General features: G+C 41.0%; 1 protein-coding gene across 1 annotated transcript in view; it reads left to right on the top strand.

The window, feature by feature from the left end:
• Window positions 1–14,177, top strand: part of PPP1R1C (protein phosphatase 1 regulatory inhibitor subunit 1C) — a 41,103-nt gene that overhangs the window by 9,331 nt on the left and 17,595 nt on the right. The window contains 2 exon segments of the mRNA XM_054278371.1: window positions 10,522–10,559; window positions 12,352–12,412. Coding sequence (XP_054134346.1) covers window positions 10,522–10,559; window positions 12,352–12,412 — 99 coding nt within the window.

The raw sequence follows: 14,177 nt of genomic DNA, 5'->3' as shown, positions 1-14,177 counted from the left end.
GCACTGTGCCAAATACTTACTCACCTCATATAGTTTGTTTTGCTGAGAATTCGGAATAGATGGTGAGCTTCCTAGTTAAAAAATGAACAGCCTAGGTGTAATTACTTCTTGTTTCTTACAGTCAAAATACTTAAGCTGTATTTAATACAACTACATGAGCATACAGTTTGGGGTGTTGATGGTATTTTAAAAAAAGACTTTGGATCAAAGTATGTCTAGTTTAGCCTGTGGCAAAGATTCTGTTTTTTCTGTGGGGAGGGGTGTTTAATGGTAAAAAAATTCAGAAAATATTTGAAATTGAGTCTATTTAAACATTATAAGATTAATTTTTTAAATAAGAATATCAAGATAGGTGTTTTTTTTCAGATTACGTTTAAATGAAACTTCAATAACATGCTAATATTGATATTTTCAATGTATTTTTTAGTTCACATAAAGTAATAAACTAAAATCCATTAATAGATATTTCAGCCTTGCTGAGGCGAAAAGACTACAACACAGGGTTTTTCTGACCTCTGCTATTTAGCACTTAATGCAGCCCTCATTTACCATGGTGACGTGTGCAGAATAAATAGATAATGCAGATAGATGAGAGAGAATCCAGCTTTTAGCACTAACCTCATTATGTTCAGAATATTGGGAAGGGGTTGCACTTAAAGCATCAATCAAGGTAGCCCACCCATTTATTGAGCTTTTAGAGACAGAATTTAACTCTTTATATGGCGTAACTGAAGTTAAAACTTCATTTCAAAATACATTAAAAGTGGGAATTTTTTGAATCTGGACCTAAAGCTGGCAGAGACTAAAGAAATTGAACCTATCAGTCCTGGAAGGCTCTGCCAACTGCACAAGGCTGCAGAAACTCAGTGAGAGTGCAGGGAGCTGCAGAGCTTAGCTTTGCTTTCCTGTGAGCCTGAGCTGCCTGTGTCACCAGCTGGTGGAAACAAGATCTGATGGACCAGTCAAGTCTCATTTTACAGTAACCAAAGCACTTCTGGGGTAGAATTAAGCTTTATGTCTATTGAAAGGACCTCTGTTTTCTCCTTCTCCCCTTCAAAACTTCTGATTTTTGTGTCTGTATCTAAAATCATTTCTGATTTTTTTCTCAAATGTCTTTACTGGAGGATCAAGAGACTATCAGAGTAGCAGAAGGAAGCACAGTGACCTGCTCCTTCTTTGTTCATGTTTCCCATGGGATACCCAGCATGCAGATGTCCCACAGAGAATTGATGTCTTGGTATTATTCTTGTCGAACCAAACTACACCAACAGAGTCAGCAGTGTTAAGGAGATGAAGGTGCATTGTAAAGGTTGTGTTTTTCACCTGAGGCCATGTCCCTCATTCTGATAAGACAAGCAAAGTCACACAGAAAATGAACGTGAGCAAGGCAGATTGAAAGTTCAGTGCAGCAGTGAGCTCCATTGCACCCTGCAATGGCTTATCCTGGGACCTGGACACCCCATACCCTGCACATTCCTGCGTGAGCCTGCACCACCCAGTGACATGGAGGGATGGCATTCCCGTCAAGCCTTGCTGGGGTTCCTGCCATAGCTGTTCCCAGGTAGTGGCAGAAAGCAAAGATTGGGATGAGCCTGTCCTGCTCTTTCCCTGGCCACCTCCACAGGGTAGCTTCTCTGGGATCAGCTGCAGTGCTTGTTCTGCCTTTTCCCTTTTGTGTTAGGATCTGCAGGGCAGCTGCACAGTCAGGAAGCCATTTAACCTAAAAGCCAGGTTGGTTTGAGAGCAACACCTTTGTATCACTAAATTCTAGTTTGTACGGGGAAGAGAGGAATGGGGGTAGGGGAGAAAAAAGATTTTTTCCTTTGAAGAATTGTGACCAGCAAGATTTTTGACGCTCACAAATATTAGGCTTTTACTGTCTGTTTTTTCTCTTTTTGAGATACAGTAGACAGCAAGCAGGCTGTTATTGGTAGGAGGTGTGCTTTCAAGCCCCTGAAGTGCTGGTGCTGGTGCGTGACTCAGGCTTTAATGTGTGCAGCATATCCCATAGGAGCAGGAGGCTCCTTCCAAAGGAATCACAGCAAGGTGTTTCTGACTGTGACAGTACAGATGGAGATGTATAAAACAGAAGCCACTGTCCCCTCTGTCTGTGGTATGTAGTAATGTTAGTGGAAATTCTGAAAAATGCCTTTGGAAACGACAGCTGACTTATTCTGAGCTAACAATGATTGCCCTGGGCTGTTCCAGCCCACCTAGTTGTGCTTAAGGCAAGAATGAGATTATGGAACCTGGCTTTGCTGACTCTTTGAAAGCCTGGAAAACCCAGAAATGGCCTTACAAAACTGATATTTGCATCTCTTTTTTTTATAAAATAAAGGGTCCTAACCCCCAAGAAGAGCTATTATTAGCAGCTGACTTGATTCCCGTGTAAGATGATGCATGTATGTGAGGAACTCTCTGCATGTGCATTCTAACCACAAGCAAGCCACAAGCAGTTGGCCAGGACTAGCTTTACAAAGCATTCTTACTGAAATCCTAGAGGTATTATTCCAAAAGGAAGGAAATTGCTAAGACAGCAATAATAATCACTGGCTAAGGAAAAATTTTATTGTTTTGTTGGTTTTCTTCTCCCATGGCAAATGTCACTTTCCAGAATGTACAAACACAATCAGATAGGATACATTTTGAATGGTTTTATGAGCTATAGCATGCTAAGAAATATTTGGCTGGGCTTTCTTTGGTTTTGGCTGCTGCAGGTTTTTATTTTAGAGCTTAGAATATTCCTACAGCTCCTAGCCAAGAAAGGAACCACTCACAGTGATGGCATTTGCAGCTGTAACACTGATACAAGGACTGCAATGGGTAGGACACTTCTGAGCCATTTTCCATCACAACTGATTCCTGCACATGAAGCTATTAGAAAATGTTTTAAAAGTTTATCCTGGGATTTGCTAGCACTATATTTCTGATAATAATGAATTTTACTTCATGATCTTTGCCTCAGTATTGTATTTAGATCTTCAGCCTCTTCAGTCATTTGAGCACAGACTGAAGCTAAAGCAAGGAAGCAGATGGAAAGCAGCCCTTCACTAATACTGTGCAGTGTTACTGATGGACTCACAGCCCTGGGCAGGTGTCTGCTCAAGGCACTTCCTTCTGTATTTGAAAGTAATTCATGACACTGTTAAGTCTTTTCACAAACTAATAACATTTTTGTGACTTCATTAATGTACAAAAACAATTGCAAGTTGCTTGAGAAGTTTTTTGAGCATGAGCGTTGGGTACATTTGTTAAACAGTAGCAATCATTAACAAGAAATTTAGTAGTCTGGCAGTTTGCTTTACTTGGGGACACTCATGGCAGACTCACGTTTCTGTTCTTTGAACCTGTTTCTCTGAGTATTTGCTAGCAGCTGCTCGACAGCTCTGGCCTCCAACCTCTCTGAAACCTTTCTTATCTCCACTGCTCTCCTATTTCCTTCAGGTGATTCTTGTCTCTCACTGCCAGGCTTCAGGCCAGGTGAGAGTGTGCTGTGAGTATGGAAGCTGCCCTTGGTCCATACAGCAAAGATGAAATCTTTATTGATGTCTGTCCTGTCAGAATAGCCAATGTAAGCTCACAACCCCCTGACAATGAGGTGAGTTCTCCTTCTAGACAGCTGGACAGCTTTGAGACAGCATTTTGTGATTTAGGTCTACTTTGCAGTCTTTGTCCTTTGCCTCATTCTGTATGTCTGTGAAGTCTAATTTTCTAAGGTTTCCTTGTGGTTTAGTTTGGCTCTCCAGCACTGCTTGGGGCACCCAGAAATGATGGCTGTCCAGTTCCTTTCTGGTTCATGCCAGAAAATTCATCTGTATCATCCTGGTTTACATTTATAAATGCAAGAATAAGGGATTTTTTTTTTTCTGATGTGTGTTTCAATCTAAATGGGAGATTTTAATCATTCTAAGTAGCTGTTCATAAAAGGGTCATATGTAGACCATCATGTATCTTTTAAGTCTTACTTTACTCATTTTGAGACCTGAGTTTACCAATAGCTTTCCTCATAGACTGAGGACTTTAAATTTCACATCAGTAATCTCAGCAGTTTTCTTCAGTTTGTCTCATTTACTTTTACCTATTTGAATGTATCAACCTGGCCCTTCAACTCTGTAGTGAATATTGAGATGACTGTTATTACTTAGTTTAGAAAATGAGCAAGAGGTTTGACTCGGAGGCAGTTTATGTACAGCTGAAGTTCTTTCCCAGTTGCACTAACTCCAGAACTGTTTAGTAAATGAGAAAGTATTTTGCCTTTTCTCTCTTTTTTTATTTTTTTTTACCAGTTCATGCTTTATATATAGGATAAAACACTGACTTTTAAGTCAATGGCAAAACTTGCTGTTGCTTATGAGCTAATAAAGTCAGTGATGAAATGATTGCCTTTCACTTCTCTCCAACATTCCCCTTTGCCCAGTTTGCTTTGCTGGTGCAGGATTTGCACTGAGCATGCGTTGAATTCCCGTGGTACTCATTGTGCCTGTAACACCCCTCAGCTCCCCTTAACACCCACAGAAGCAGGCACTGATGAGCTCCTCTTTGCCAAGGCTCAGGCCATAGCAGACACCCCAGATTCCTGATTGAGCTCAACTCTGTCCTGCTGGAAACAGAAATACTTGGCTGTTAAATAAGTGGTATCTCTTTGGGATGAGTAAATTTTAGGGAGTTTGGAAGCAGTGTGGAGGCAAACCCTGATGCAGAGCTCCTGCCCTCAGTGACCCCCTGTGGTCCTGCCAGGGGCCCCTCCCAGCTCTGATGCCAGGAGTCCACACTGGTCAGCTGCAAACCGCATGAAAAGTCTGGCTCAGAGTCACTCCTGGAAAGTTAGTCAGAGAATTTTGTTTGGGCCAGAAAATGTCTCATCTGAGAGATCAAAAGAGAAAACTAAGTACTTACCTCCTCCTAGTTAATCTTATTTAGTCAGTCATTCTTTGGAAGCTGTCTCCATTTCCTTCACCAAAGAGGAGTTTGTGCTGCTTAGAAAGCAACTAGAAGAAAATATCTTCAAGCACTGTTTATATTGTGAATTAAAGCAAATCTTTACATTAGTTGTCCAAACAGAATGTTTATTTCATGCATGTTGATTATCTCTCTGGGAAGGCCTGCCAGCTCTGGAATTGTCCACATATCCAGGACTTCACATCAGGAGCTCTGTTCCCAGTGCCTTGCTCACCTGACCCTTTCTCATGGAGCAGGACAGAGCCTCTTGTGTTTCAGAAAAAGAGGATTCTGCATGGAACTATTCTTTTCATGACAGCTTTTCCCACAAAACCCATTTTATGTCTGGCCATTCAAAGCCAGGATAAAGCCTTACAGAGCTGGCAGCAACTGGAAGGCCACAAAGTCAGGCAGAAATGCAACACCAAGACATGAGGCAGAAAAGTAAGTCCTTTTTTTAAGAAGGGAGAAAACAATCAAATTTTAATTCTCTTTTTAAATATATTTTGAGAAGCTATACTTGATTTATGGTACTTGTTTAGAATTTGACTTATGTTGGTATTTATCATGTATCTTAGGGAGGGAGTATGAAAAATTTGGAACAAAAATACTTAGGAGAAGGATGATTTTTTTTGCTTGTTGTAATAATTCATGATTGCTCTGTGGTAAGACTGCAGACCTTATTCATCACTCTTGTATTCTAGTTTCATGCCAGTGAAATGAGACTGATTTCCATGAGTCTGGCATGAAGCTGGAATAACAAGGTGGTGAATCAGGCAGTATTATTCCTTTCTGAGAATCATGTGATGTAAACAAATACATTCAGATTCACATTTGGGGTTTGTAATGTCTCCAGCTTCTTCCAAAATAGATTATGTTTACCAGAATGCAAGTTTTAAAGAATTTTTTATCTGTGTAGCTTGTGAAAGGTGGTTTTATTTCATATTCTTATGGCTGTGCAGCCTAAGGTGGGTTCTTATAGTCTGTATGATCAGAGATGTTTGAATCAGATGCTGCTGTGTGCATCCGGAGGAAAACAGTGATTGTTCTTCTCATTTAGTGGCTGACTTTGAGCACCATGAGGAAGGATTTGGTCTAACAAAGGAGATTGCAGCCCCTACTCTCAGTACTAGTAATTACTACTTGAATATTGAAGGTGGGAAATACAGGGTTGTTTAGAAAGCTGATTTACCTGGGAAAAGAAATGTAAATGTCCAAAGAGCAGATTCATTTGGCCTGCAGTATTTTAATGAAGTATGAGGGGCTGGTTACAGACAGGAGCTAGCTGGGAAAAGCTGTGCTATGATCTCTGGGACAGAGGGACAGGAGGTCCCTTGGTGACAGCACTGTCAGCACAGTGTGGGACCTTGCCCAAGCTACACACCTGAGCTGCAAGCTCCTGACAGGGCAGATAGGCAGGCAAATGCCTCTGTGGATGGCAAATTCCTCTCTGCCCTATGTTTTCATTAATGCTTGCTGTACAAATCCTGTTATTAGTGCTCCCTGAAGGGGCAGGCAGTAATTTAGATGCTGATGAGCGAGTGGGATGCAGCAGCAGCAGCTCTCTCCTGTCAGCACTGCAGAGAGGAGGGAGCAGAGCTGCCACAGCAGCTGCACTCGGCAGCTAATGAGCTGCTCTGCAATGGGAATATTCTCAGAAACACAAACTCACTCCAGGAGGGCTTACCAGGATATTTCTTTGTAATTAAATGTAATGACATCTAAACCTGTAGTCAAGTTCACATTGATAAACACTGGCAAATAAAAGCCAGCAAGTGAAAATCAAACAATTAGCTATGTGAGCATTTGTATGATGGTCTTTTCTGAATTTTTTTCCTTTTCCTACCTCAGCGGTTTAGTAAAAAGCAATGAGATGCTAGCTGATGTGGCAATATGTAGTTAGGAGTCTGGCAAAAAGAAAGCATTAAATACTGTTTGATCTTGTTATGTCTTCTAGAAGAAAGAAAAAGTGGTTGTGATAGCAGAAAAAACAAATATTATGTCAGTCAATTTCTAAATCAGAGTTCAGCGAGCTTGTTTTACAAATACCAATGACTAATACAGATCGTGGTGGTCAAACACCAGTGAGGTAAACTGAAAGATCAAAAAATATTTATTTTCTTTTACTGATGGAAAAATTGAAATGTGAAATGGCTGAAAGATAATTTTTAGAAAATTTCATCTTCTTCTGCCACAAAATGGCAGGAGAATGAAGGATTATTTTCTGGTTTTAGTTTCTAAAATTGCCTGAGTCCAAATCTATCAACCCCATGTGATTTTTATCTGCTCAGCTATGTTTTCCCAAAGAAAATTCCAAACTCTCTACAAGAAACTTTCTCCAACAATTATACCAGCCTCTTACTGAGTTTCTTTTGTGTCAAAACTGGCCTCTCTGACCCGTTCTGTTTCTCCAGTGCCTGACTGAATCCCCATAGAAAAGGCTTTTATTTGCTCTTGCTGAGGGGACAGCAAGCAGGGTACTTAGCTGGATGAGGTAAGCCTTTGCTGGATGAGACCTCTGCAGAGCCCACGGGTGACATCAGAGGGCAGCTCCTTTCAAACAGGTCACCTCTCACCCTGCGTGGCTGCTCTGAGTGCATTAACATTGTCCAGGGGGACAAGCAGGGCAGATGAATTTTGATCTCACTCTAAAACAACCACAGAGCTTCCCCCAGCACGGACACGATGTTTGCACAGCAGGGAAGATCCGTGGAAGGAGGCATCTGCACCACCAAGCAGATTTCATTCCAGCCACAATCAGCCTCCTTCCTCTGGGCTCCTCTCTGCCTTCAGATGAGGACAGGAGCTCAGCTCTTAGACCAGCTGGGCTGGGGGATGTGCCTAGTAAGACTGCTGTAAAAACATGCTTTCTTTAACTAATTTAAACTGTGTTATAAGGTAACATTATAAAGCATTATAAGTTACACTGGAAAATGCCTCTTTGTCCAAGGAAGAGTGTTCACACAATTATTAATGTAATCCTTCAGTTAGATGAAGATGCCTCCAAGTTTATGGCCAGTCAGAGAACTCCTGACTGTGGTCCAGCCCACACTGCGCTCCAATTCTGCTCTCTGTCATCCCTAAATTTCCCCTTTTACTCTGAGTACAATGTTCCTGTCTCTTATTACTACTTCAGTTACTCACAAGCTCTTCTATCTTCCTCCCATGTTCCCCTTGCCTTTCTTTTCCTCCTCACCCTCTATACATAGAGGGTTTGTTTGTTTATCCTCTCTGCCTCAGTCTATGGCATTCTGTATGGCATTCTGAGATTTAGGCTTCCCTTGTTCCCATTCCTTGTCACCTCTCCTTAAAAATCTACATTCTTGATTGAGTCTTATCCATCAAAACACCTGTCAAAAATTAGCATGTGATTCTCCTTCTGTCCTCAAAAAGAAACTGGTGCCAAAATGTGCCATTGGCCAAACTTCATCTCCAACCAGCTTTCCTTCATCCCACAACTCACCTGAAACACTTCATGGCTCCTGCCTGGAGTTTGTATCTTTCAGTCCCTCAGGTTGCTTTCCAATCTCTGTTTACTGATTTGGAAAATAGTTTGTTTATGTGATTTTACAGGTTGTCCATATTATCTGATGCTTCTCATTGGCGCTATTTGCCCTGTGGATATGAATGGTCTCTCTAACTCCATACAGGACCAATCCTTATTCCCAAAGCTGCCTGTCTTCTAAAGGCTGCTGGGTGAAGGGAAAGGCTGTAAATGTTGCAGTTCTGACAATTTTAATGTCACATCACTCAGAACACTAAATGCGAGAGCCCAAAGGGTTGGAGTTGTGCACATTCTCAGGTTTGAGACCTGAAACACAACAAAGCTACTGATGTCAGTTTTTGTTCCTTATGCAAGAATCAGCTTGGGTTCACAAAATATATTTTTAATCTGGGCAAATTTAGATTTTCAGGAAGGAATGGGACGTAACTTAGTCTTCATTGTTCTTTGCTGAAAGACCCTGATTTATTCAAATTTCAGCATTTAAGCTAAATCCAGTATCCTGAATAATAAAAAAAGTCTAATGTTGACTAATTGATGTGTTGGTATGCAACCAGTAAGAAAGGCTGCAAGCACATGAATAATCACCCATTTAACCAGCCTGACTTCATAGCCCAAAGGGTTTTATGGGCTGGAAGAGACACTTCTATACTGAAATAGACATTACTATACTTATTTACAGATAGGGAAGTCCAGGAGGAGATCAGCGACCTTGCCAAAGTTCACGCAAATGTCAATGGCAGGAAACTCCTGATTGTCTTGTCTAATTCTGTATCTGTGGGATCATGCTTTAGTAATCAGCCCTGTTTTCAACTACACTTTTTAACCCTGAGTATTAGTGATTTGAATATCTTTCAGAGAGAGATAATGGGAAATACTTATATTGAAAAATCTGGTTAATCAATTAATGTTTGCAAGATGCACAGAGACAATGGTAAAGAATGCAATAGAAAATGCGATTGATCCAGCTGCATGGACTGGCTTGTCCCCTCATACACAGCACACCACAAGAGGCCAATATCTAGAGAATAAGTCAGATGAAATTATATTGCCTAGGCCTAATTCTTTGCTTAGACCTGTGGTTACAGATCTGAGGTCCCACCTCGGTTTATTACACATAAAATTACACAGATACCTGCCAGTGGAAAATTTTAGAAGGCCCATTGCAACAGTGAGAGATTGTTGTCTATGTTTTTAATGACATTTTATTTTAGGACTCCAAAATATTGTGTATTAAATATCCTGCATGATCTTTGTCAAATATTTGTGAAATCATCAGCAGAAGACAGATACATTCTGGCCATTAACCACATGAAGACAACAGCATCCAAATAATTTAGCTCATACAAAAATTGGTTATGTGCCATGGTTAGGAAGAACCTTGAGCCTCCTCTGTGTCATACAATCATAGTTGTTCATACAGATTCTCAGAGGCACTTATTTTTAATAGAAGCCTCAAGTTCTGCCAATTCTGCCATACATGTAGTCTAAAGCAAATTAAGGCAACAAAAGTAAAATGTTTTAGGAAAAGTTTCAGTCTGGTAATGTCATAAATTTTTTAAGGTGAAAGATCGCTCTTTGTTAAGCTTTGTTTTGTTAATTCTACATATTACTGCAAGGCACTTTTCAGCACCAGTATTGGTATATTAATAGCTTACCTGAGGTGAGGTTCTTTTTATTATTTGGGAGCAGTAGAACCCTTTGTGGGTTTGCTCCACACCATTTGCCAACCGTAGAAGAAAGCTCAGTGCCTGGGCAAAGCAGTTCTGTACCCTGATACAGCCCCAGCTGCAGGGCCCTGCTGCCAGCCAGGACAAAGGACCTGCTGCTGAAGGAGCTCCATTGCTCACTGTTATTCACAGACAAAAATGGGAGTTAAGTGCTTCACATGCAGTGCTTATGTCTAAATGCTAATCAGGGCCTCTGGCTTTCTGAGACACACAAATGAGAAAGAAAAGCTGTAAATTAGAAGGTCAAGTTCTTATTTACAGCAGTGCTGTAGGTTCATGGCAGAGTTACAAATGTTAGCCCTGAGAAATGCTTCTGTACTAACTTTTCTCTTTTCATACGTTTTTCTCTAGAAAAAGATGAGAAGAGAACAAACATCTCACAGGCAGAGGTAAGTGATTTAATTATTTTTTTAAACATACTTTTTGTTAAAATAGTTCGATGGTTAAAAACTCTTGGAAACTCACTGATTCATCTTGGTGGACACTTTTATTTACATTGTCATGCCATCTGCAGTAACACAGCCTTTTAAGAACCATCATTTTCAAAGCAGGGCTGTGTAAAGCTGTAGCAGGGACCTGGGAGAGGCCAGCTTCCCCTCTGCCCGCTGCCATGCCCTGTCAAAGCACAGCAAAGCCAAGGTGGCCCGGCCAGCTCACCCCACCCAACCGATGCTGTGGATCTGCAGCTCACTGCTGGGCACAAACTCCTCTCCACTCTGCCCATCACTTGTCAAGCCTACAGCAGGCAGTGCAGTCATGTTGTCTGCACAAGAGTTGAAAGCTGGCTCCTCTGATCTCATTTTCTAACCTCCCCTTGCATGGTTCCTGCAATTCCCTGATCTCTTTCTCCTTCACCCCCTGCTCAGAGCAGCGGGCAGCACCTTAAATAGCAGCAGGAGGTATTGATTGGTTCAAATTTGAACTCCAATGCAAACATGTAAAGATTTACTGGCATGAGGTTCACCAAGCTATCCCATAGTGTTTATAAATAGCTTTCTCTTTCCAAAGAAGAAAATATTTTATTTATAAATGTTATCATTTATCCACTGTTATAAGCTAAGTTAATAGGATTAGCCCTACTTGTGTGAAACATGTCTCAAATGTTCCATGAAGAAATAGATCTGATTAAAATTCATGGTGTATATATTAGGCATTTTTAGCAAATGTTTGGGTAAAGGCAACAACATTACTACAACTAGAAATTGATAAAATGAGAGGGGGAAAAAAAGCTTGGTTAAACACAGTTTTTCCTTAACTTTTTGGTTAGGAGTGTGTTATGGTGCTTATGTCTTCCAAAGCTAGCAGAGGGTGTACTCTATGAGGATTTTTGTCCTTTTTATGTAGACATAATTCATGTTGGTATAATATTGACACCAATTTAGCTGCTTTCATTTTGCAAAAGCTGCTCTGCTTTAGCACTGAATATACTCCTGTTAGTTTTTGTTAACTAAACATTGATATAATGTAGTAATACCATTATTACTCTATGTGTATTGGTATAATAAAATAGTACTATTATTGCTCTATGTGAATTTTACTGTCATTATTTTGGAATAATTTATCTTTTGTGCATAGATGCAATTTTGGGGCCACAAAAAGTTTAACTTAATACAGCATTTAAATGAGGCTCAGCATTTAAGGCTGAGTGATTGGCTGCTGAAATTATTATCTTGGGTTTAATAGAACACATTGAAAAGGTACAGGGGAAGGGATTTTCCACTTATTTATATTAAAATGTGTATAGTAATATTTCAGTAGTACCTTACCCTTACACATGCACATAATCACTGATTTCACTGTAATTGGAATGTTGGCTAATGAAAACCTTGCAACTATTTTAATATATATACATTAATTTACCGTAAGAGAATAAATTACACAGGCTGTTAAAAGCACAGGCTATCCTAATTTTATGTTTAACAATATTTGTATGGAGTGAAGGGTAATTTTCAGTAGTATTGGGTCTGTTTTGCCTGCGAGTCATAAAGGTTGTCCATTAAACACATGTTTTTGTCTTAGTTATCCTGTGTACGTGACAGCCCAGGAGCTGGCATCAGTTGTACACGGTGTGTTTTTCTCAGAAGCTCTGTGAGATCACCCAGGTGGGTGCACAGGGAGCTGCCAGGAGCAGAAATCTCTGTCTGTGCCGTGTCTCACTGTCCTCTCTGTCTGTCCCTGCAGTCGCAGAGCGCCTCTCCCAAGCAGAGGAAGCAGAGCGTCTTCACCCCTCCTGCCCTCAAAGGTACTGTCAGCTCCCCCCGGCCCTGCCCTGCCCTGCCTCGGGGCTGCCCTGCTGGGGGACCAGGGCAGTGCCACAGGCTCCTGCCCGGCCATCACTGCCCTCGCCCTCTGCTCTCACTGCCCGGCACTGCCCACTGCCTGGGGCTGACCAGCCCTCCAGCCTCAGCACTGAATCCTGCTGCAGTTGCAAATTTATTTGTGCGAGGGGAAAAAAAAAGAGTTTTTATGCTTTGATTAGTTTGCTATAACAGACAATTCAATGCCAAGCTATGAACAGAGCTTCTTGAATATGTAAATTCTATTGGTGCTGGCCCTGTAGAGTTTTCTGTTTCTTATTTGCAACCACTCCCCCATATTCTGCCTCTCATTTCCAGGCAGCTGTGAAAAGGAGAACAACCAACACCGTGGTCTGGGTATGTGACAGTAGGGTGTGTGAAGACTTTCTTGGGAAATAAGGAAAAATGAGTAGTCTTGATAAAAGTTTTGAGGGATGCTTTTAAGGAATATGTTCAAAAGCAGCAGGAATATCACCTGGCATCAAAATAGCTACATTTAGACCTTGCTTCTTATGTAGTTCTGAACAGAACTTGACTGGATGGTGATTGCAGTGAAGCAAGATCTGAGGTGATTCACCAGCACTTCTGACTGACACTTTTCAGAGCAGGATTATTTTCAGACTGCAGTCTAAAGGCCATCCTGCCAGGTGTCTCTTGATAGACAATGAATATGTAAATTTCCATTTGTCTGCTTAACACAGTTTATTACCTGGGATATCTGATTAGTTGTGTGAAATACTGCTGCTGTCACGAGGCAATCTACCACATCAGCCAGTTCTATGTATCTCATTCTGTAGCTGCAGCTCTCTAGTACTTGTCCTCGAATAAAATATCACTCAATATCACAGCTGCCACACAAGACTCTGTTTGCCAAAATAGGCTGAAGTTTGTATACTGGATATTAGAAATAATCTTATGACGTTCAATTTCAATATTTTTTCTGGAAGGAAAATGCTTTGCATGGATAGCAATACCTATTGATCTCACTGCTGTATTATTCTGCTCTGCAAGCCTAAACTAAGTGCTGTGCAAATGAAGTGCAGTGTAAAACAGGTCCCCATGGCTCCTCTCCTCTCTGCATGCCTCAGCATCCCTGGATGTGTCCCAGATTGGTTGGGCCTCTGGAAAACCTGGTCTAGTGAGTGGTGTCCCTGTCCATGGAAGGGGGACTGGAATGAGTGGATCTTTAATGTCTTTTCCAACCCAAACCATTCTATGATTCTGTGATTCTATTCTTTGATATATATGGGGGCATATTTTTTCCTTCTGCCATTGCACTTGTTAAACTAAAAATCAACATTTTCTGTCTAAGACCATCCCCAAATATTTCAGTTTCATCATTATAGAAGCTTCCTCTAGCTCCAGGCTGGGTTGTGGCTGCTGCAGCAAGCTGTAGCAAACGTGGTGCAACAGGCAGGTTCTTATTACTGTATATCTCTGTGTACTTTGGCTCCTGCTTTTATTTTCCTAAACAAAAGCACACCAGAGTTCCTACAGACAGAGTAAATAGCTGACTCATCTCAGAGCATTGTTCTTTTTACTGGAATACAGTGTGCTGGAAAAATCAATGTGAGAGCTATTGATTTAAGTAGTAATCTGGAGAGGGACTCAGCCAGCCAACCAGGTAACAGCTGGGCACGGTGTGCTTCTTAGTGTTATATTACCAAACCTAATGGATGTCAAAGAGGTTTTCCATTTTGCTTTCATGAA

This window comes from Melozone crissalis, unplaced genomic scaffold (genome assembly GCF_028551555.1).
Source record: "Melozone crissalis strain CALT ecotype California unplaced genomic scaffold, PUWL_Pcris_2 ptg000023l_1, whole genome shotgun sequence".
Classification (NCBI taxonomy): Eukaryota; Metazoa; Chordata; class Aves; order Passeriformes; family Passerellidae; genus Melozone; species Melozone crissalis.
This window is presented reverse-complemented; position numbering and strand designations above follow the sequence as displayed.